Source organism: Hakea prostrata, chromosome 2 (assembly GCF_041222555.1).
Source record: "Hakea prostrata isolate BN-2017 chromosome 2, UWA_Hpros_2, whole genome shotgun sequence".
In the NCBI taxonomy this organism is placed as follows: Eukaryota; Viridiplantae; Streptophyta; class Magnoliopsida; order Proteales; family Proteaceae; genus Hakea; species Hakea prostrata.
The window spans coordinates 4,793,487-4,814,646 of NC_142601.1; the positions used below are offsets into that span (position 1 = coordinate 4,793,487).

At 36.2% G+C, this 21,160-nt stretch overlaps 2 protein-coding genes and 2 pseudogenes across 3 annotated transcripts; 2 read left to right on the plus strand and 2 right to left on the minus strand.

The window, feature by feature from the left end:
- The first annotated feature begins 642 nt into the window (after window positions 1-642).
- On the plus strand, window positions 643-3,702 carry LOC149023390 (putative glutathione S-transferase MSR-1 pseudogene; annotated as a pseudogene).
- Window positions 3,703-5,585: 1,883 nt separating this feature from the next.
- On the minus strand, window positions 5,586-6,659 carry LOC149023391 (putative glutathione S-transferase; annotated as a pseudogene). The gene is made up of 2 exons (XR_016171409.1): window positions 6,269-6,659; window positions 5,586-6,185 (listed from the first exon to the last, which is right to left on the minus strand). The product of XR_016171409.1 is annotated as a putative glutathione S-transferase (transcript).
- A 2,914-nt stretch (window positions 6,660-9,573) lies between these two features.
- On the plus strand, window positions 9,574-10,823 carry LOC149023392 (putative glutathione S-transferase parC). The gene is made up of 2 exons (XM_089143934.1): window positions 9,574-10,083; window positions 10,378-10,823. The coding sequence occupies exons 1-2, from the start codon at window positions 9,757-9,759 to the stop codon at window positions 10,723-10,725; spliced, it is 675 nt and encodes a 224-aa protein (XP_089000060.1). The 5' UTR covers window positions 9,574-9,756; the 3' UTR covers window positions 10,726-10,823.
- A 3,475-nt stretch (window positions 10,824-14,298) lies between these two features.
- Window positions 14,299-15,371, minus strand: LOC149023393 (putative glutathione S-transferase). Its single transcript, XM_089143936.1, has 2 exons — window positions 15,016-15,371; window positions 14,299-14,930 (listed from the first exon to the last, which is right to left on the minus strand). Exons 1-2 carry the CDS (start codon window positions 15,337-15,339, stop codon window positions 14,583-14,585), a joined length of 672 nt encoding a protein of 223 aa, XP_089000062.1. The 5' UTR covers window positions 15,340-15,371; the 3' UTR covers window positions 14,299-14,582.
- Between the last annotated feature and the right edge of the window lie 5,789 nt (window positions 15,372-21,160).

Below are 21,160 nucleotides of genomic sequence, written 5' to 3' on the forward strand. Positions count from 1 at the left end.
TTTAAACTAAAAACGTGAATATGTAGATTTATGGAAATGGGTGAAATCTAGAGATTTAATCTCTATTATAAAAATGCTAAACTTTGTGCATTCACAAAAATCATAGATGAATCCACAGATTTCATTCCACATATTCGGCTAACCAAACAGTTTATTTAATTTTTTTTTCTGATTGATTTTTAACATGGGAGATCGATCCTTGCTTAATTTTTGGGTCAACATCGTTCCATGCAAGGAAAGAAATCTCAGCCTGGTTCGTCGGTTCGCTACCTGATGAACGAACCGACAAACTAGCGAAATCTCGGCGAAATCGCCGTGAATTGTAAAACCCAAATTGCAAAATTTAAAATTATATATAATATAAATATATAATAGTCAATTATACATATAATATATAATGTAAATATGCAAACGTTAGTGTCATTATGTCAAGTTTTAAAATATAAAAAAATAATACCTAATAGTCAAATCATGTCTCTCACTCGTCAAGTCAGGTAAGAGATGTATACATTGAATCAGTATTTTTTTTTTTTTTAAATAATTTCATGGTTTTACATGAACCACGTGTGTGCTTCACGTGGTTCAAAATGCATAACTGTTCATCTTCCTCCTCCATCTTTGCCTGAAAGTCGTTGATGCTCCATGGACGGTGGTGTTGCAACTTGCAAGTCGGCTTGCGACGGTGATGTTATCGCCGGAAATAATCGGTTTGGAGGTAAAATGGTGAGATGTCGCCAATTTCTCGGCGATATCCTACAAAATCAAGTTTCGGTGCAGGGTTCGTTTCACCCAGCACTGAAATCACGGGATTTCGGTGATATATCGCCGCAATTCGGAGATTTTGTTTTCCATGGTTCCATGCGTTCAACCATTAGAAACTGATCGAGCAAATATATTAACTAGAAAAACAAAGAATTCTGCAGCCACCTTAGTTGAAAAGGTCCTGAATCCGGAAGAAGCCCCCACCAATGATCATTTTTCATGGAAATAGAATATTGTGTTCTCTACCAATGAGAAAAAGAAAAGACAAGAGAAAATCATATACATAAGGTTCATGCATTTAGTAGAGTAAGGGAGGATTTTTTTTTTTTTTTTAACGTAATCTTGCAAGTGATGATCTTGTCTAGGATCATAATAGTGTTTGTGAAATCAAGTGGCTTCTAACAAAATTCACATAACATCATTTAATGTTAGACACTATAAGCATCACAACGGCACTACACTAGCTTACAAAATCCATCGAGGGAGGATTGAATGTAATCCTGTAGGTGGACGTAGCCTTGATGGTACTATGTCATGAAAACATTAATTTAAATTTAATTTTTATTTTTTTGGTGAGAAACTACATTCTTTTTTTGACAATAGAGGGAAAACATATACAATATTAATTATTAAAGTTTAGTATAATGGTGGATTGTGCATACTCCAATAAAGAACGAAGGAAATTTTCAATGTCACTATTGGGTTATCCTTTAAAATTAATTCCCCTCTCTCACTTCTCCAAAGACACCAGTGCCATTAGGAATTCACGCTTAAGTGTTGATATATATAAACAAAGTTAAATATTTCGGAAGCACAAAAATAAGTTTGATCAAGAAACTCATGCTTGGTTCTTTTTTTTCATCTCCCTCTATAGTCTATGACTACATCCTCTCACATTCATAAATATTCACAAAGTTTGGAAGATATACATCATGAATGGTATTTTTAAATCCGTCCACATCTCGATCCAGTAATTGAATGCATTTGATGCATTCGGATGACGCATCGAATGACAACGAGGAAGAACACAATTAGCGACTTACTGGTTTAGTTCATATCAAATTAATTCACTATAAATACGCCCTCAGTTTAATGGATTCAAACTAACGCACAACATAAACCAGCTTCGTCAAAGTCTCCAATTAACGAGCTTTTTGTTCTGCTACACTTTAGATTCGTTAACAATGGCTGAAGAAATTGTTCTATTGAGTTTCTGGCGGAGTTTCTTTGGAGCGAGGGTCAAAATTGCTTTGGCTGAGAAAGGTGTGGAATACAAATATAGAGAAGAGAACCTCTATGAGAAAAGTCCTCTCCTGCGCAGATGAACCCAATTCATAAGAAGATTCCTGTCTTGATCCATGATGGAAAACCCATCTTCAATCGACCTTAAACAGTTGAAATCTTTTATCCTGGGTCAAAGGTTGAGCTGGGGTTGTTGTTTCCAAAAAATCCAACCGTTAATAAATCGTTGGTTCTATAGTGTTGTGGGAAGACCGATCTTCCTCATACTGGTTCAAGTTCACTTTAGATCCGATTCTCCTGAAATCAAAAGGGAGGTGAGAGTGGGCCACCTCTCGGGACGGAAAGCCACCTCCAATGATTAAGTTAGTTTCTGAAGAAGAAATTGTAAATCACTCCTAGAGAAGTAAATGTTCAAGGAGGATACAAGAGAATAAGGGAGAGAATGTTCTTGGTGGATTGATGAAGGAGAGTAATGGTTGGAGAACCTCTCCCCCTTTACCTGCTTAATCACTTGCTATTTATTCCGCAAACTCATACCTCTGAAGATCCCAAGATCTATTTTTGGCCCTTTGATTGGGAATGTGCCTATAATTGGCCGAGATGGCCTTAGAAGGTGGTCGGCAAAGCTATCAGATGACTTAGCCGTCGGAATGTCTTGTCAGCAAATGGTAGGCATGCCATACCCTACTACTAACGTGACCGAAGCTCATAAAGAGAAATTAGCTGATTCGTCAGCTCTTGAGCTCAAGAGAGGCTTTGAGTGTGACAGAAGTTTCGGCTATCCGTAGGGGGATAACGGAGATCTTTGGAGGAGCCTGCCAAGTCCCTCGTTATTAAGAGGGAGTCCAGCTCACTTCACCTTTCATGTAGCTTTACCGAAACAGAGGTCTAGATAGGCGCCCGAACCGAAAAGTGCCAATACTGGATATAATCCAAAAGGCTGGCCTAGGAGCCAGTACTCCGATCCAAGGATCATACGCCAAATGTTGATAACATATAGTAAACCAGAAATCAAATGACATCAACAACACTTCTATCATTTGTCTTTCATCTTTCTTAGCCGTAGCCTTTACCGTAGAAATGGTACAAGTTAGTCATCAAAGAACTCCACAAGTTTTTGTTATTTTCTCTCAAAAAGCATCATCATCATTGATACGTAGAAACATGAAAAATCCTTGCACTAGCATGATTCGGATTCCTTTGGGGTGGTTATTAGGCCCTGGCATGCTACACATAACCCCAATTGTGTTTTCTCAAAGAAACACGGGTCCAACCAAGAAGGTGCATCAAGGTCTGTTTCTTATTGAGTTTTCATTCATCTCATTTGTATTGTTACTTGATCTTTGTGTGAAATCGCAGGTTGGCAGCAACCTGAGAGTAATAGTGATTAGCTTGAAAAGAGAAGAACAAGAGAAGGCTAAGAAGGAATGTATAGAGGCACTAGAAGTCTTGGAAGAAGAACTTGGTGATAAGCCATACTTTGGAGGTGACGATTTAGGGTTCGTGTATTTGAGTTTCGTGCCCTTCCACAGCTGGGTTTATCTCATAGAAACCCTACTCAATTTCAGCGCAGAATCGGAATTCTTAAAGTTGATTGAATGGTGCATGCAGAAGAAGAGTGTAGATAATTCCCTTCTTGATCCACTCAAGGTCTATGATTTTGTTCTTCAACTTAGAAAAAAGATGTGTATGGCATAGATGGAACATTATTATTGTGAGAATCCAGGATAATAAAGCTTACTTTGTAAATCTTTAAGTAAAAAAGAACACAGGTATCATTATCGTATTATGATCGAAATGGATCTAAATGTCATTAGATCAGTAGTAGCAAACCCTTTATCTCAGTTTTCGCCTCATCACCTATTGGTTCGGGGATGGTGGGCTTGATTTCAGAAATTGAAAGGATTACCTAGTTGCAAAATTTTCTTTTAGTGTCTATTTCATCATGGATTCACTGTTTTTTTTTGTTCAACTTTAGTGTGACGCATTAAATGAACAACGCTAAGCTGCATATGGCCATGATCTCCTCGAGTGGTTGAGGCTAAAATTTCGACTACTCATTTGGCATATATCTTTTTTTTGTTAAAAATAGGTATGGTTGGAAAAGTATAAAGAAAAAAAAAATATACAAATCGGGTGGTCGAGGTTTCACCGTCGATGACCATCCATTCCATTGTCACCGTACACAGCACTGAATCCTTGTTTTTTAGGGGAGCTTTGTTGTCCTCTTTCTACATCTTGTCAACGTCATTGTTGAAACAATAACCAACGACTCATAGATGGGTTTACCGTTGTGAATAAAGAAAGTTGGAACCTTCCAATGAATTGCTAGGTTCATCCGCAGTGGAAGTGGATTTGTCTTGGGGCTGGCCTAATGACTCAAGAGAAACACCTAGTCTGCTATTGTTACTGGAACTAGTTGGAACTCATCATTTTATAAATATTGGGGGTGGAGGCTATTACATATACCACTAAACTCTAACTTCTTCACTAAGAGATATTGGTTATTACCAACTCGATCAGCCAACCCTTAAGGATAATAAAATTTTGATTATGTACTTATGTCATCATTTAGATCATAATGTTGTTGAATAAGAAAAAGAATCATAAAAGTCAAACCAAAATAGTTGATTTCAATCACCATCAGACATAACTAGACGATTGATTGCAAGGTACGAAATCTCGGCCTGAGTTCGCCATTCGCTAACTGACAAACCAGGTGAACCGGCACAATCTCACATGTTGTGCACAGCAATGCATATAGATGCCAAACAATAAGCTAAAATTTAAAGCATGATTTCAAATTTAAAAAGTCCAAAATAAGCTTATAATCTTTTTTTTGTTTTTTCAGCCTATTATTTGACATCTATGTGCATTGTTGTGCACAACAGAGGATGTTTTCCTCACAAAGTGTCAATTAAAAATGTAAAAAAATATAAAAGAAATATGTATATTATATATCCTGCAAAACGTCAATATAAAGTTAAAAAAGTAATAAAACAATATTTAATAGTAAACTAATCAAGTCATGTACAAGTGCCACATGTGTGGCTCAAATGCCAAATGTAACTTAGTCAGAAAAATGCCAAAATAATCAAATAACTCATCTTCATCTTCTTCACTTGAGAAGTTCAATCATCGGTGATGGACACTCATCTTGGATTTGGACCTCACCAACAAGCTCAACACAAAGAGGTGCGACGGTGAGCAAATACAATCAGAAGAGAAGCAAAACAGTCAAGTGGGTGAAATAGTGTCGTCTCCCACAACATTTCTCAGGTTCGACGGTGATTATCGCCGATATTTCGCTGGTTTGACAATTTTTCGGCGATATTCCGGCGAGATTGAATAATCTCACTTTTCAGTAAGTGTTTCGGTTCGCCACTCACAGAATTAACGAGGCAAAATTCGGCAAATTTCGCCAAAATGTTTTACTTTTTGATTGGCAAGGATCGACAAATTTCACCGAAATGTTTTACCTTTTGATTGGGAAGGATCGAAACTGAAACTCATAAACTTTCGGTTCCACAAGAAGATAACCCTAAAGTTGAATTTTATCATTTTAATGATTTTTGTCCCGTTGACCTAGGGATAGGATATATAAAACCACATCAATCCACAGATTCATGCATCGATCTCGAGTGAATAAAAGAACATATAAAAGAAGAAAGAATCTAATCAATCGATGAATAAAGAAAAAAAATTAAAATTCTCCAAATTTGACATTTGATTTATTTTATTAACCATGAATTCTACAATGTGTGGGAAGCTGAAATCCTGCCATTCGAGCTAGCTAGTCCTCACTCCCAGATTCTCAAAATAATCATGTTGTATCTAAGCCAAACCTCTTCTTTCTAACTTGAAGAGCGTGATCACAGAGCTTGTGTGGATCAGGAAGAGAATTAGCCACACTCTTCTTCTGCAAGCACCTCTTGCCCCATTCAATCAACTTTGGGCAATCAACCTCTACGCTGAAATTGCCAATGGTTTCCATGCAATAAAACCAGCTGTAGTAAGGGCACAAAACTCAGATCCAAGAACCCAAAATCGACACCACCAAAGTATGGCTTATCACCAAGTTCTTCTTCCAAGACTTTTAATGCCTCTATATATCCCTTCTTAGCCTTCTCTTGTTCTTCTCCTCTTGAGTTCATTAAGATTCCTCCCATGCCGCTGAACACCTGCGTTTCAATCAGAGATCAATTATAAGAACACAAATGAGATGAATGAAAGAACGTAAGGTCGATTGAATTAAGAAATTTACCTTCTGGTCAATGAAGTCAGCCCAGAATCTGGCCTGTGCCCTTTCGTAGGCATCAGAAGGCAGTAGTGAAGCTTTGTCGTCCTTCCATGTCTCATCAATGTATTGAACAATGACCAGTGACTCACAAATGGGTTTTCCATTGTGGATCAAAACAGGTACCTTCTTATGAATTGGGTTCATCTGTAGCAGAAGAGAACTTTTACCTTCTTGGAATACGTTCTCCTCCTTGTATTGATGTTCCACACCTTTTTCAGCCAAGGCAATACTGACCCTCATTCCAAAGGGGCTGGCCCAAAAGCTCAAGAGACACACCTCGTCTGCCATTGTTACTAAATCTGATAATCGAGTAAGGTTTGTGTTGCGTGTGATGGTGGTAATAGTAGCTGGGGTTGTATTTATCTATAGCGATATGTTGATCTGAAAATCTTAGTAAGCAAACAAGTCTGTTGGATTAAGTTTAATTAATTAGCCCAAGTGTTCAAGGTATCTAGATATTTCGATCTGGAGTAGCAAATGGTGTTCGCCATTGACTGCGTGATTCTTTGAATACTCACTTTGGCTGTTGTGCCTGATGTGAGAGCGAATGGATGTAAATGACTATGTATCTCAAGACTCTCAACTGAGACAAGAAGAAAAATTCGAAGATGTCATTACCGAGGAGATAAAAGAAGATTGAAAAAGCAGCTTTTACGGAAAAAACAAAGCAATTCGTGAGAAAGCTTCAACAAGAATCTTCAAGAAAACGTAGAAAGCAAGAAAACGTGGAAAACAAGAGTGAAGTAAAGACAAAAATACTCGATTGGATCTCAAGAGTTCAGATCATCTCCTTGTCCGTGATCCGACGGTTTTACAATCACAAAGGGTAGGAGCCCACAGGATTAGGTGATGAGATTTTTTTTTTAAAATATTTTATTATTTTTTACCTGTGGGACTCATTGTAGTTTGTGGTTGTAAAGCCGTCAAGGAACACAAAGTGCTCCCACGACGAAGAGATGATCTGAACTCGGATCTCAGCTTGCTCTGACACCATATATGAGAGGAAATTGATGTAAATGACCATGTGTCTCAAATGAGACCATAGATCTCTTTATATAGAAGAAATGATTTCTTTTCTTCTTTGTTTTTTGGTTACACTAAACGGGGTCAATGACCCAAGAATAGCACTAAGAACGACAAGAAATACGATATGCCATGAGAATCTCCTCCAAAGCTGAGGAAGCATTATGAATGAATATCAAAGAACTCTTAGTAGTAAGTGTCATTTTAGACATCCAATCGGTAGCCTTATTTGGGCGTCCCACGTGACAACACCTAATGCAATCCACACCATCAAGCACCAAGTCAATCTCATCTATTAACCTATCAAATCTATCCCGATCTACGCATCCAGAGTCCAAAAAATTCACATCCTTCAAGGAGTCCGACTCCAAATAAAGAGGCATGAAACTCATATATACAACACTAATCATAGTCCCACATATGCCTACTCTTTTATAAGATTATTATTATTATTATCATTTCAATATGGACCAACAGCTTTATTCATGTTTGTCAGGCTTTATTATTCTGGAGGCCGTTTGATCAATCATTGAATTTTTAGTAGTTTTGGAAGAATCTTTTATTATTTAACTACTTTTTCTCTAAATATTACACTATAAATCAAGGGATAAAGATAAATAAAGGAATTAAACTAAAAGAAACTTCTTCCTTTATCATCGATGGATTGCTTAATTGGAAATGACCAATTTTTTTTTTAGTGAAGAAGTTATGGGTACAATTCTCTGTGGTATATGTAATAGTCTCTATCCCAATATAAAACTATCAATTTAATAAAACTTTTCGCCTTATTAGCCTCCTCTTGCACGAAACTAGGGTGGGCTTTAGGCAAACATTGAACATCCAAATTAATAAATCTATTGCACCAAGGGAGTTATTGGCCTCCCTAGCTTGGTATGAGAATTCACATTGCACAAAACTCTTTGTAACAGCTTTGAATCTTTTATATGATTCCCCACATATATCAAGGCGCGCGATATCTCCCTACGGTTATCTGAACAACCACTAAAGAGTTTGAGTGAACAATCACTTGTTGAAAACCCCTTCTTGTTGCTTCATGTAAGCCTCTACAAATGGCTTGCAATTCACACATCACCATATTGGTATCCCTCATACCACATGTTATTGTGAGGATTACGTTGCAATTATAGTCATAATCAATAGTATTGTCTCCTCCCTATCCTCTCGAGCAGACCCATCAATGTTGACCACACGTCCACACACGACCTATCAGGAGAAGGGTGGGGATGATGAATGGAGATAGGCCGAATCTTTTGATACATAAATATCTCATCGCCCAAAAAATGATCGGTTGACTGCCGAATCTTCTACCCGTATGTGGTCCAAAAAACAGTATTGAACTAACTTCATTGCCTATTCACATTCTCTACAATTCCCACCCCTTGTAATTCACTGTAATTCATATCTAGGATTTTGACATGTAGCAATTAATTATCCAACAGTCATAAACCCTACAAAGAATTGAATCTAATATAAATGCCTAAAATTACTCTCAATTTGGTCTCTCCTCTTTTCTTGAGGCTTAATTTTAGGGATTTATTAGATTAATTGAATTCCAATGCAAGCACAAATCCCTTGAGATCTTATTATTTCTTTCGTGCCACATGAACAATAAATAGTGATGGTGAAACTCAATATTTTACAGACACAACCACTTAATCTCCTTTGAAATGTTGTCTAACTCAATTCTTCTCCTCTTCTCAAGAATCAAGAAGTCTACTGTAATAGTAAGGATGGCATCCCAAAGAATAAGAATCATCAATTCAGATTTTGTATGATGATCAAGAGATAAGTTCTCCCAATCCCTTCTACTTCCTTAAGAGGCAATGGATGATCTTCACTCTCACATGATCGAGAGTTTTTTGCACAACTAATCAAGCACAGGTACCTTGTTTAATCATACCCTAATGATCAAAAGAATAATGAAAATTTCTTGTTGATCTGCTGGCCATTTGAACTCCCAAGATATTCAGTAATCATTATCACAAGCAACAACATAAAGTTTACAATAATAATTATAATTTTGACCGTGCAAAATTAATCCTAACAAATAAACCAAAAACAATAATAATAAATACGTCACTCTTTTGACCTATTGGTCTAGTATACTTGGGCATCACTCTTCTAATAATAAATCGTTATTTTTGAATTTTCAAAGATAAGTTTCATTCATGCATGGATGACGCATCCGATGACTGCGATTGCAATAAAGAGCTCATGAACATGGAATGACACAATCAGCGACTTCGTTGAAAAATTAATCTAAAAACATGGTTGATTAATTGGAATTTCAGATTCAGCAAATCGCTGTATATATATAAATACACCCTAGCTGCTGCTGCTACTTCTACTACTACCACAACACACAACGTAACACAAACCTTACTTGATCATCATCAGCTTTAGTTACAATGGCAGACGAGCTGTGTCTCTTGGGTGGTTGGTTTAGCGCTTTTGGAATGAGGGTCAGTATCGCCTTGGCTGAAAAAGGTGTGGAATATCAATACAAGGAGGAGGAGAACCTACTTGAAGGTAAAAGTCCTCTTCTGCTGCAGATGAACCCAGTTCATAAGAAGATCCCTGTTTTGATCCACAATGGAAAACCCATTTGTGAGTCACTCGTCATTGTTCAATACATTGATGAGACATGGAAGGATGACGACAAAGCTCCACTACTGCCTTCTGATGCCTACGAAAGGGCACAGGCCAGATTCTGGGCTAACTATATCGACCAGAAGGTAAATTTCTTTACCTTAATGGACCTTAAGAGTTGAGATCTTTTAATTTATTACTTCCCTTAGTTTTTTTATTCTATCTATCCTGTTGATCATAATCCTCGGAAGTAGTTGTTATATATAATTTAAACACAAGGCGGAATTTCGCATCTGGTCCCTAGAAATTTGAATTTTGGACCTCATGTGCTATCAAAAGTTGAGTTGAGGTCCAACCAAAAAGGAGGGCCAAGAATCGTTTCTTAATTAGTTTTCATTCATCTCATTTGTTTCTTAATTAATCTCTGTGCGAAATTGCAGGTGGTTAGTGGCGTGAGAGGAATAGTGTGGAGCTCAAAAGGAGAAGAGCAAGAGAAGGCTAAGAAGGAATGCATAGAGGCATTTAAAGTCTTGGAAAAAGAACTTGGTGACAAGCCATACTTTGGGGGGGACAATTTTGGGTTTGTGGATTTATGTCTCGTGCCCTTCTATAGCTGGTTTTACGCCCTTGAAACCCTAGGCAATTTTAGCGCCGAGGCAGAGTACCCAAAGTTGATTGAATGGGGCAAGAGGTGCATGCAGAAGAATAGTGTGGCTAATTCCCTTCCTGATCCACACAAGGTCTATGATTTCGCTCTTCAGCTTAGAAAGAAGATTGGTGTGGCTTAGATAGAACTTGATTGTTTTATCGAAAAACATTTTGAGTTTCATGGGTTTCCTTGATGTTGAATCAAAATTTTATGGTTGTTTCTCTTACTCTCTTTTTTTTTTCTGGAACAATGGCACCTTTTATAAATAGGGGATGAGATGTTACATATACCATCAGCAAGAGTCAAACCTACAACCTCTTCACTAATAAGTGAAGGTCTTACCTATCAAGCAACCATGCATTGGTACATGTTATAAGTTTCACTTTTCTTACCATTATCAGTGGTTTAGTTATGTCTAATGTGATTCAAATCAACTTCTTTTTTGTTTGATTTTCCTGAGTCTATTTCTTGTTCTACCTTGTTTCAATCTAAATGATGACCCCCATGGAGTGCAAAACAAAAAAATATATATGATCAAAAATTTATCATACAAAGATACAGGCAAAGAGTTGGCTTAGCTGATATCTCGGAAGGAATGAAGATGTTAGAATTTAACTCTGCCTATTAATATATGTAATAGCCCCTACTTATAAAATTGTAATTTATATAAATCGATAGTTTATGAGAGAAGTCATACTTTGGTGGTGATGCCATGGGCTTCATTGGTGTTTCCCTTACTCGTTTGTATTAGTGTATTAGAAGTCATCTATACAAATTTCAAGATTGGAACTTAGTGCCCAAAATGGTGAATTGGTGGAGAAGGTGCATGAACATGGAAAGTTTTTCAAATCCCTTTCTTCACCCACTAACACAAAGATATAATATTTAATTTTTTCTGATTGATTTTTCAAATGGGAGATCCTTGATTGATTTTTGGGTCACCATCGTTCCATGCATTCAACCATTAGAAACAAATCAAGCAAATACATTAGGTAGAAAAGCAAAGAATTCTTCAGCCACCTTAGTTGAAAAGGTTCTAGATCCAGAGAAAGCCCCCACCAATGATCCTTTCTCATGGAAATAGAATAGAATATTGTGTACCTTACATGAAAAGAAAAGAAAAGAAAAGAAAGAGAAAGAGAAAGAGAAAGGAAGGGATAAAAAGTCTATGCTTGAGGTTCATGCACCTCTTGGGTCCCGTGGTTCCTATGCCGCCGCCTTTCCCGGTCCTTTTCTTTTAGTGCTTCGACCCGAAGCTTTAGCTTCTAGCTAATTTAGTGGATAAGATGGCTGGCTCCAGCTCACTCAAGAATGGGACGACAGTGGTGAGTAAGGGAGGATTATTTTTAACATAATCTTGCAACTGATGATCTCGTCTAGGATCATAGTAGTGTTTGGGAAATCGAATTGTTTTGAGTGGTTAGAATTTAATAAAATTTACTTAACATCATTTAATGTTAGACACCACAGCATCACTGCACTAGCTTACAAAATCCATTTAAGGGAGGATTGAACTTAATCTTGCAAGTGGACGTAGCCTTTATGGTACTATGTCATGTCAGCATTAATTTAAGTTTTAAATTTTAAGTTTTTTTTTTTTTTTTTTTTACAAATAGCACTTTTACACCCCATCTTAGTTGGATAATATCACTTATCCCCCCTTTTACTTAGCAAATATATCAAACACCTCCTCCCCTCTATTAACTTTCTCGGTTAAATTTAACTTTTATTGTTAAATATTTTTCTAAGACTCCAAACTACCTTTGGCTAAAAATAATTTTTTAGTTGAACCCTAAATTAAAGTAATCACCAGTTAAAATATTAAATTATTCTCAATTAAAATAATTGTTAAAAACCAAAATACTATAGTTTAAAGTTAAAATCCATTATCTTTAATTATTAAAAGCCCAACTGGCCAACATATCCGTTTTTTAAAAAAAAATTTATCAAACAATTAAAAAAAACCAAAATAGTTGTAGTACGTGTTTAATTTATCAACATACCCTTTTTTTTTAAATTGCATTTTTTATTTTACTTGATAGTAGGACGTGGTTTTTTTTTTTTTTAATTACTTGATACTTAAAAGAAAGAAAGAAAGAAAAGAAAAGAAAGAAAAAAAAGAAAAGAAAAGAAGAAAGAAGTATGTTGGGCTTTTAAAAATTAAAGATAATTTAGGTTTTAATTATTTTAATTGAGGATAATTTAGTATTTTAACGGTTAGGATGATTACGATAATTTAGGGTTTAAAATATATATATATATATATATATATATATATATATATATATATATATATATATATATATATATATATATATATATATATATATATATATATATATATATATTTAGCTAAGGGTAATTTGGGTTTTTAGAAAATTATTTAACGGTAAAAGTTAAATTAAACCCAGAAAGTTAACAAAGGGGAGGTAATTAAGTGATATTATCCAACTAAGAGGGGGTGTAAGTGCTATTTGTCCAGCTAAGAGAAGAGGTAAGTGATATTTACCCTTCTTTTTTTTTTTTTTGACAAAAAAAGAAAACATATACATTAGATATTAAATTGTAGTATTGTGGATTGAGCATATTCCAATTAGACTTGTAAATGGATAGTTGAAATACATGTTCAAATTAAAATTCACTAAATTTGGCATTTGATTTATTTGGGTAATTTTCATCTGGACCCCCTGAGGTTTCATACAGGTCATTTTTAGTCCAGTTTAAGTTTCCTTTTGCATATGGCTCCCCGTGGTTTCAAGAAATGATTAAATAAGGACAACTTAACAAAAACTGTTAGTTTAATAAATTTTGTGACAAAAATACCCTTGTGTCGTTTGGATTTTTTATATATTTTAATTTTAATCTACTAAAATAAATACTATAAAATAAATAAATAATAAACAGTCATCGATTCCCTTTGATCAGTTATCGGTCGGAGTTGGAGAACATTCGCCGTGGGACGAAGAAGATCTGAGAGTGAGCCACATTTGGAGATCAAAACCATACCTGTGATCCTCAAGCGACTGCACAAAAAAGAAAATGAGAACGAATTACTCTTCGTCTTGCAACAGGGTAACCGCTCTTCAAAAGTGTTACTTTTCTCATGTTTCAAGCTTGGATCAGTTGCTATTTTTCTTGGAAGTGGATCTTTTGCTTCATTCTGTAGAATTGCAGAGGTAAGCATCGACAATCGGTTCTTTTGCTGTGGGATTATTGAATACATGAATATACCCATTTCTAATTTTCAATTTTTTTCAAGTTTCTGACTTTGTTTGATGATCTTTTTTCTTCTTTACGAGCTTTCATTTTTTTCGATTTTTTTCTTCTTCTATTTTAGATGGGTTCGTAGTTGACGTTCATCTACACTTTGATAGAAAAAATCAGTTTTTCTTCTTGGCTTTTGACTTTCTTTTAATCGTTTTTGTGCTCTTGTTTTACTTTTTTTTGGATTGTGGATCCATCGTTTTGAATTTTTTTTCTCAGAGAACCAGTGGTGAGAACAGGTACGATATCGACGAATAATCTTTCATCTCAGATCATAATGGAATTGAAGTTTGAAATGTGTTCCTCATGACTTCCATTTTGATGTTTTTTAGGGTTTGAGAGGTTGTGAATTGAACTGAATTCAGAACGATAAGAGCAAGTTATTGCTGTTAGGGTTACCATTCTCGCTTGAAAATTCGATGTTGAAGACGAAGCCTTTGTGGGACGAAACAAAAATAAAAAATAAAAAAATTTCCAAATGAGGGTATTTTTGTCACCAAATTTTTTGTTACCAAATTTATTAAATTAACAGTTTCTGTTAAACTTGTCCTTATTTAATCATTTATTAAAATTACAGGGGAGCCATATGCAAAAAGAAACTTAAACTGGACTAAAAATGACATGGACCAAACCTCAGGGGGTCCAGATGAAAATTACCCGATTTATTTTATTAACCATGAATAGAATAATGCGTGGGGAGATGAAATCCTAGATTCTCACAATAATCATGTTCTATGCCAAACCAAACTTCTTTCTAACTTGAAGAGTGTAATCATAAACCTTGAGTGGATCAGGAAGAGTATTAGCCACACTTTCCTTCTGCATACACCTCTTGCCCCATTCAATCAACTTTGGGCACTCAGCTTCTACGCTGAAATTACCTAGGGTTTCCATGGCATAAAACCAGCTGTAAAAGGGCACAAAACTCAGATCCAAGAACCCAAAATCAACGCCACCAAAGTATTGCTTATCACCAAGTTCTTCTTCCAAGACTTTGAGTGCCTCTATATATTCCTTCTTAGTCTTCTCTTGTTCTTCTTCTCTTGAGTTCCTAAGAATTCCAATTATGCTGCTGACCACCTGCACTTCACTCAGAGATCAATTAAGAAAACAACTGAGATGAATGAAATTAAGAATGTAAGGTCGATTGAATTAAGAAATTTACCTTCTGGTCAACGTAGTCAGCCCAGAATCTGGCTTGTGCCCTTTGGTAGGCATCAGAAGGTAGCAGTGGAGCTTTGTCGCCCTTCCATGTCTCATCAATGTATTGAACAATGACGAGTGACTCACAAATGGGTTTTCCATTGTGGATCAAAACAGGGACCTTCTTATGAATTGGGTTCATCTGTAGAAGAAGAGGACTTTTACCTTCTTGGATTAGGTTCTGCTCCTTGTATTGATATTCCACACCTTTTTCAGCCAAGGCAATACAGACCCTCATTCCAAAGGGGCTGACCCAAAAACTCAAGAGACACAACTCGTCTGCCATTGTAACTAAATCTGATAATGGTGGTAGTAGTAGCTGGGGTGTATTTATATATAGCAATATGTTGATCTGAAAGTTTTAGTAATCAAACAAGTTCTTGAATTAAGTTTAATTAATTAGTCCAAGCCTTCAAGATATTTTAGAATTTCGATCTGACATAGCTAATGGTGTTCATCATCCACTGCGTCATACTTACGAATGCTGACTTTGGCATTTGTAGTGTTGTGAACTTGTGGCTACTCTTTTATAAGATTATTATTGTTATTATTATAGACCAAAAGCTTTGCGTGGAACCCAAGTTTGTCAGGTTTTATTATTCTGGAGGCCGTTTGATCAATCATCGAATCTTTTAAGAGTTTATACTGCTTCTTTTTCCTGAAGCAGGAAAACGTAATTATTATACTATAAAATCAAGAGTTCGACTTCAATGCTACGCAATAATATGCAGTGAACACTCTCAATCGTCTATCTTTGAAAAGTATGTTTGATCTTGATCTCAATTGTTCGTTGCAATGCACAGCACCTAAGCAATTTCCTAAAATCAAGGGATAAGATACATAAAGGAATTAAACTGAAAAAAACTTCTCCCTTTACCATGGAAGGGTTGCTCAATTGGTAATGATCGAATACTTTTTTAATGAAGAAGTCATGGATCAAGATTTCTTGTGGTACATGTAATAGTCCCTATCTCCAATATAAAACTATCAATTCAATAGAACTCCTCGCCTTATTAGCCTCCTCTTGCACAAAACCAAGGTGGGCTTCAGGCAAACATTAAAAATCCAACTTAAGAAATCTGTTTGCACCAAAAGAATTATGCGACCATGAAAATTCGCTTATCTATAGGCCTCCCTAGCGTGGTATGAGAATTCACAGCGCACAAAACTCCTTGCAACAGTTATAATCTCCTCTATGATTCCCCACACATATCAAGGTGCACTATATCTACCTATGGTCATCTGAATAGCCACTAAGGAATCCGAGTGAAAGATCACTTGTTGAAAACCCCTTTTTGTTGCTTCATGTAACCCTCTCCGAATAGCTTGCAATTCGCACATCACCTCACAATCAGTGGCACTGTATCCATCCTATCTATCCTCTCCAGTAAACCCATCAATGTTGACCACACACCACCTATCAAGAAAAAAGGCACCAATGATGAATGGAGATAGGCCGAATCTTTTGATGAACATAAATATCCTATCGCCCAAAAAATGGTTAGTTGTCTGCCAAATCTGCTACCTATATGTGATCAAAAAACTAGTATTGAACCAACTTCGTTACTCATTGACATCCTCTACAATTCCCACCCTTTGCAATTCACTATAGTTAATATTTAGGATTCTAACACGTGACAGCTACGGTCACAGTTAAAAACCCTACTAAGAATTGAATCTAATGAATCCCTAAAATTTCTCCCAATTTTGTCTCTCCTCTTTTCTTAAGGTTTAATTTTAAGGATTTATTAGATTCAGTTCTTAAGTGAGTTCCTATCCAAGCACAATCCCTTGAGATCTTGTTATTTCTTTCATGCCTAACAGTAAATAGTGATGGTGAAACTCAAACATTTCACGGATGCAACCGCTAATCTCCTTTGAAACGTTGTTTAACCCAATTCTTCTCCTCTTCCCATGAATTAAGAAGTCTGAAGGTTTAAGTTACCCTAGCGCTCAAAGGCGGCTAGGAATTTCTTGCCTTGTTTCAGGGTCAAGTATAGCTATGGTTAAGGCCTCATGCTTAACTTTACCTTGTTTTTTTCTTCTTAACTTTCAATGATATCATACCGCTGTGTAAAATTGTAGATTTTCCCCCACATAAGAACAATCTTGTGGAGCTCAAAGGTTGAAGAACTAGAGCAGGCTAAGCAGGAATTTATGCAGGAATTGAAGGTCATGGAAGGAGTACTTGGAGACAGCCCTTACTTTGGAGGTGTGACCATTTTGGGTTCCTGGACTTTGAGTTTTGTGCCTTGGAGAGCACCCTCAAGTTCAGCGTAGAAGCTGAGTGCCTGGAGAAGGATAGCGTGGATGAGAATATTCCCGATTCACTCAAGCTCTACGATCTCCTGCTTCAATTTAAAAAGAAGATATAATTTTAAATGGGACAGACTACCCTGAGAATCTTACGAAATTCAATAAATTTCGGTTCCTCTGGTGAACTTACTTGTATTTCTTCTGCCATTTCTTTCTTCTTGTAAGAGTAATGGGAAGAAGAGCTAGAACAATTGAATCTGGAACAGTTCTTCACTCGTATTATAGGGAGCCCTTCCCGCATTAATAAATCAAATGGAAGTAATTGGGTCGAAGGAAGGGGAACTGTGGGAAATTCTTTACATGTGAAATTTCAGATGGTGGAAAAGGCTGTCACTTCAGTTAGAAAAGATGAAGATTAAGAGTTTCTTCAAGAAACTCAAGGTCTGAAGCTGGTTTCTAATGGCAACAATTCTCAGTCAATCCTTGAACTGTGTTTGGAGGAAGAATTTTTTGAGTAACAGAATAAATCCGGTTGCAACAGTGGATTTGGAATTTGAACTCCAAACTCCAGCATACACCTTGGAATTTATACACCAAAGATCTCCAGCAACTTGGACTTGAAATGCCATCAATCTAGACTTTTAAACACTAGGTAACTCTCTCACAAAGAAGGCAACAGCCAGCAATTGCACAAGGCAAACACATTTCATGTACAGCTTAAAGTAGTTCTCCTGTAAATATCTTCTTACCATAGGGATGTTCCACAGATCGATACTGTCCGTTGTTTTCAGTAATGGTTCCTTGTTTCTGCCTTTACGGAAGAACTGTCTGTAAAATAGCCAGAATGAGAAGAGTAGAGATTTTGAACAGATGAGATGCATAAAAGGAGAGGATGGAAGAATGCTGGTATAGGATGAAGACCATGTGAGGTTAATCTCGCCCTACACTTACATCACTAAATGTAGCTTCTGAATCACTCAAGGGATAGGGTTCGAGAAAACATAACAGTAGCCTTCGTTAAACCAGTTTGGAATTTAGACAAGCATAAAATTCATCAATTATTCTAACCAGCGAGGTCAAGTATTTACAGGATGATCAAGATCTGACTAGCAGACAGACACAGACTTCACTACTGAAATCAGACACTTGAAACCCAGAAAAATAACATGATCAATATTCAGATTTAGGGGATTTAAAAACAATACCAAATAGCCATCACATTTCATAAATTAATTGAAATTAAATCATGTGGAAAAGAATAAGAACCAGACAACTGAGTTATGCAGACATGATTACCAGTAGTATATCTGGAAACAATTTTAGAAACAGAATTCAATTTGGATACTGATATTCAGTCTCAGCCAATTATTTGATGGAGAAGAGTGAGGATACAGCAAATTATTAAGCAGCAGAATATCAGAAACAACTATTTTTAGATTCTGGAATAGCTTTTCCCAACTTAGAAGAAGCTGAGTAGCACCAGGATACTTGAGAATTGAACAGGGTATTGAGTTTCTAAAGCAGAAATAAAAATTTATAACAGCAAGTAGACTGATGGCTAAACGGCAGTTTAAATAATCTAACAATATTGTGATCATAGGGTAGGATAAGTTTAGAAACCTTGACCCTGCAAAGAGAAAGACAGGAACAAAGGGAGAGTTGATCAGAAACCACCTGATCCAGGGTTTGAATCTGCCAGCCCCACCAATGAATCCACATGCAGTACAACCTCAAACATCACAACTCCAGAAATCCATTGAACCAAAAAAGAGTAAAAAGAATCTTCGACAAATCAAATAATGGGAAGCCTGAACCTTTTTCTTTTTCTTTTTCTTTTTTTTTTTTTTTTTTTGGGGGGGGAGTCTCAAAAAGGAACAAAACAGACCATCTATGACACTCCAGTCACACCATGTTTGGAGAGTTCCTAAGAGCCTGTTTGGTTACATGAATTCAGAGATTTCAAATCTCTAGATTCACAAATGAGAGATTTATACCCGTTTGGTTGTATGAATCTTTGGAAAATCTAGAGATTCACATTTTTACACTAAAAACGTGAATCTGTAGATTTATGGGTATGAGGTGAAATCTCTGGATTTCACTCTTTACTATAAAAGCGTTAAAACATTTGAACCATGACTCCATAAATATTTTTTCAGGCTGAATCTATAGATTTCATTCCAAAGATTCAGGCTAATCAAACAGTTAATTTTATGAATCATAACTCCATAGATTTGAATCTATAGATTTGAAATCTCCAGGCCCCTAACAGAATCCAACTTTTAAAACAGAGACCCATCTCAAAGGAAACCCTTCCAGCTGTAAGCTATGAATGGGTGTCATAAGCAGACCCAATAACTGATATATAATAAAGAAAAGGACTCCCCAAAATACCTAGAATCTATAAGAAGCACTTCAACAACAAAAATGAAATAAATTCATAAAAACTAGCCAATGACTTTGAGGCTTTCAGGGTGAACCAGAAAACTGATTGAAATCAAGATGCACAGAATATAAATTGACAAGGAAAAATGGAGAAAAAAAATATTACTGTGACAGGAAGAATTGAATTCTCTCAAGGTACAGACTTCTTGCCTATTAGCACCTCACTGACAAGTCATTACTAGCTTATACCTAAGGTACTGTCATATCAGCAGACCAAACCAAACAGCAATCAAGACAAATGATCTTTTATCACTTCACTCCCCCTCAAGGTAGAACAGAGACATAATATGATACCCAGCTTGGAATATTGTCCAAGAAAAGTTGAGCCCTAAAATGCCCCAATAAACACATCACTGAGTTGATTCTCAAATGCAATGAAGTGTGTAGTAATCAATCTTTTCACCCAACATCTCATACAAAAATGGTAGTCAACTTCAATGACTGAGTGTGATCACAAAATCCAACGTAACAAGTAATGTAAGAAATTGCCTGACAATCACACAACACACATTGATAGGCTTGTTAGTGGAAAACCAAAGGTCAGAGGGAATTCAACAATCTACTGCAATATGAACCAATTCCTCTATGCTCAACCACAGTACTAGAGCTTACTACTATAGTCTGCTTTCTGCTTTCTGCTTTTTACATCTCCGTGTTACCCATATCCCACTGGTCTGTAACCCTAAATGTGGTCTAGTAAATTTGTGAACAAAATGAAGATGTATACATCAGAATCAACTACAACAACAAAAAATGGCCACCGGCCCCTTGGTTCTCCACTTACAATCATAGATGGGTTAGGCCTGTTTGGTTACATGATTCCAGAGATTTGAAATCTCTGGATTCATGAATCTGAGAATTATACCCGTTTGGTTGTAAAAATCTCTAGATTCATGAAATCTAGAAATTCACCTTTTTACACTAAAAACGTGAATCTGTAGATTTATGGGTAAGGGGTGAAATCCAGAGATTTCAAAAAAGCAATACATTTGCACATTCACACAAATCATGTCGATCAAATAGTTTTTTAGGATGAATCCACAGATTTCAAAAAAGCAATACATTTGCACATTCTACACAATATCACGTCCATAGATCTGAAATCTATAGTTTTTAGGATGAATCTCTAGATTTCATTCCACAACCAAACATTTAATTTTATAAATTATGACTCCATAGATTTGAAATCTCTAGATATTTGAAATCTCCAGACTCATGTAACCAAACAGGCCCCCCCCCTTTGGACTTCTAGGACATATTACTGGCACTACTGTGAAACCAAGAAACGTAGGAGCAGCTCAAGATCAACGGCTTGCACATGACTCTCAGATGATAGCCTTCTTAATTTGGTCTATGAAACCAGAATTACATCAAAACTTTCTCTTATTTGACACTGCTGCTCAAGATAG

Coding starts and splice junctions, on each gene's coding strand:
- LOC149023392 (XM_089143934.1), top strand. CDS start 9,757: ATGGCAGACGAGCTGTGTCTCTTGGGTGGTTGGTTTAGCGCTTTTGGA. Junction 10,084..10,377: donor CTAACTATATCGACCAGAAG/GTAAATTTCTTT, acceptor GCGAAATTGCAG/GTGGTTAGTGGCGTGAGAGG.
- LOC149023393 (XM_089143936.1), bottom strand. CDS start 15,339: ATGGCAGACGAGTTGTGTCTCTTGAGTTTTTGGGTCAGCCCCTTTGGA. Junction 14,931..15,015: donor CTGACTACGTTGACCAGAAG/GTAAATTTCTTA, acceptor AGTGAAGTGCAG/GTGGTCAGCAGCATAATTGG.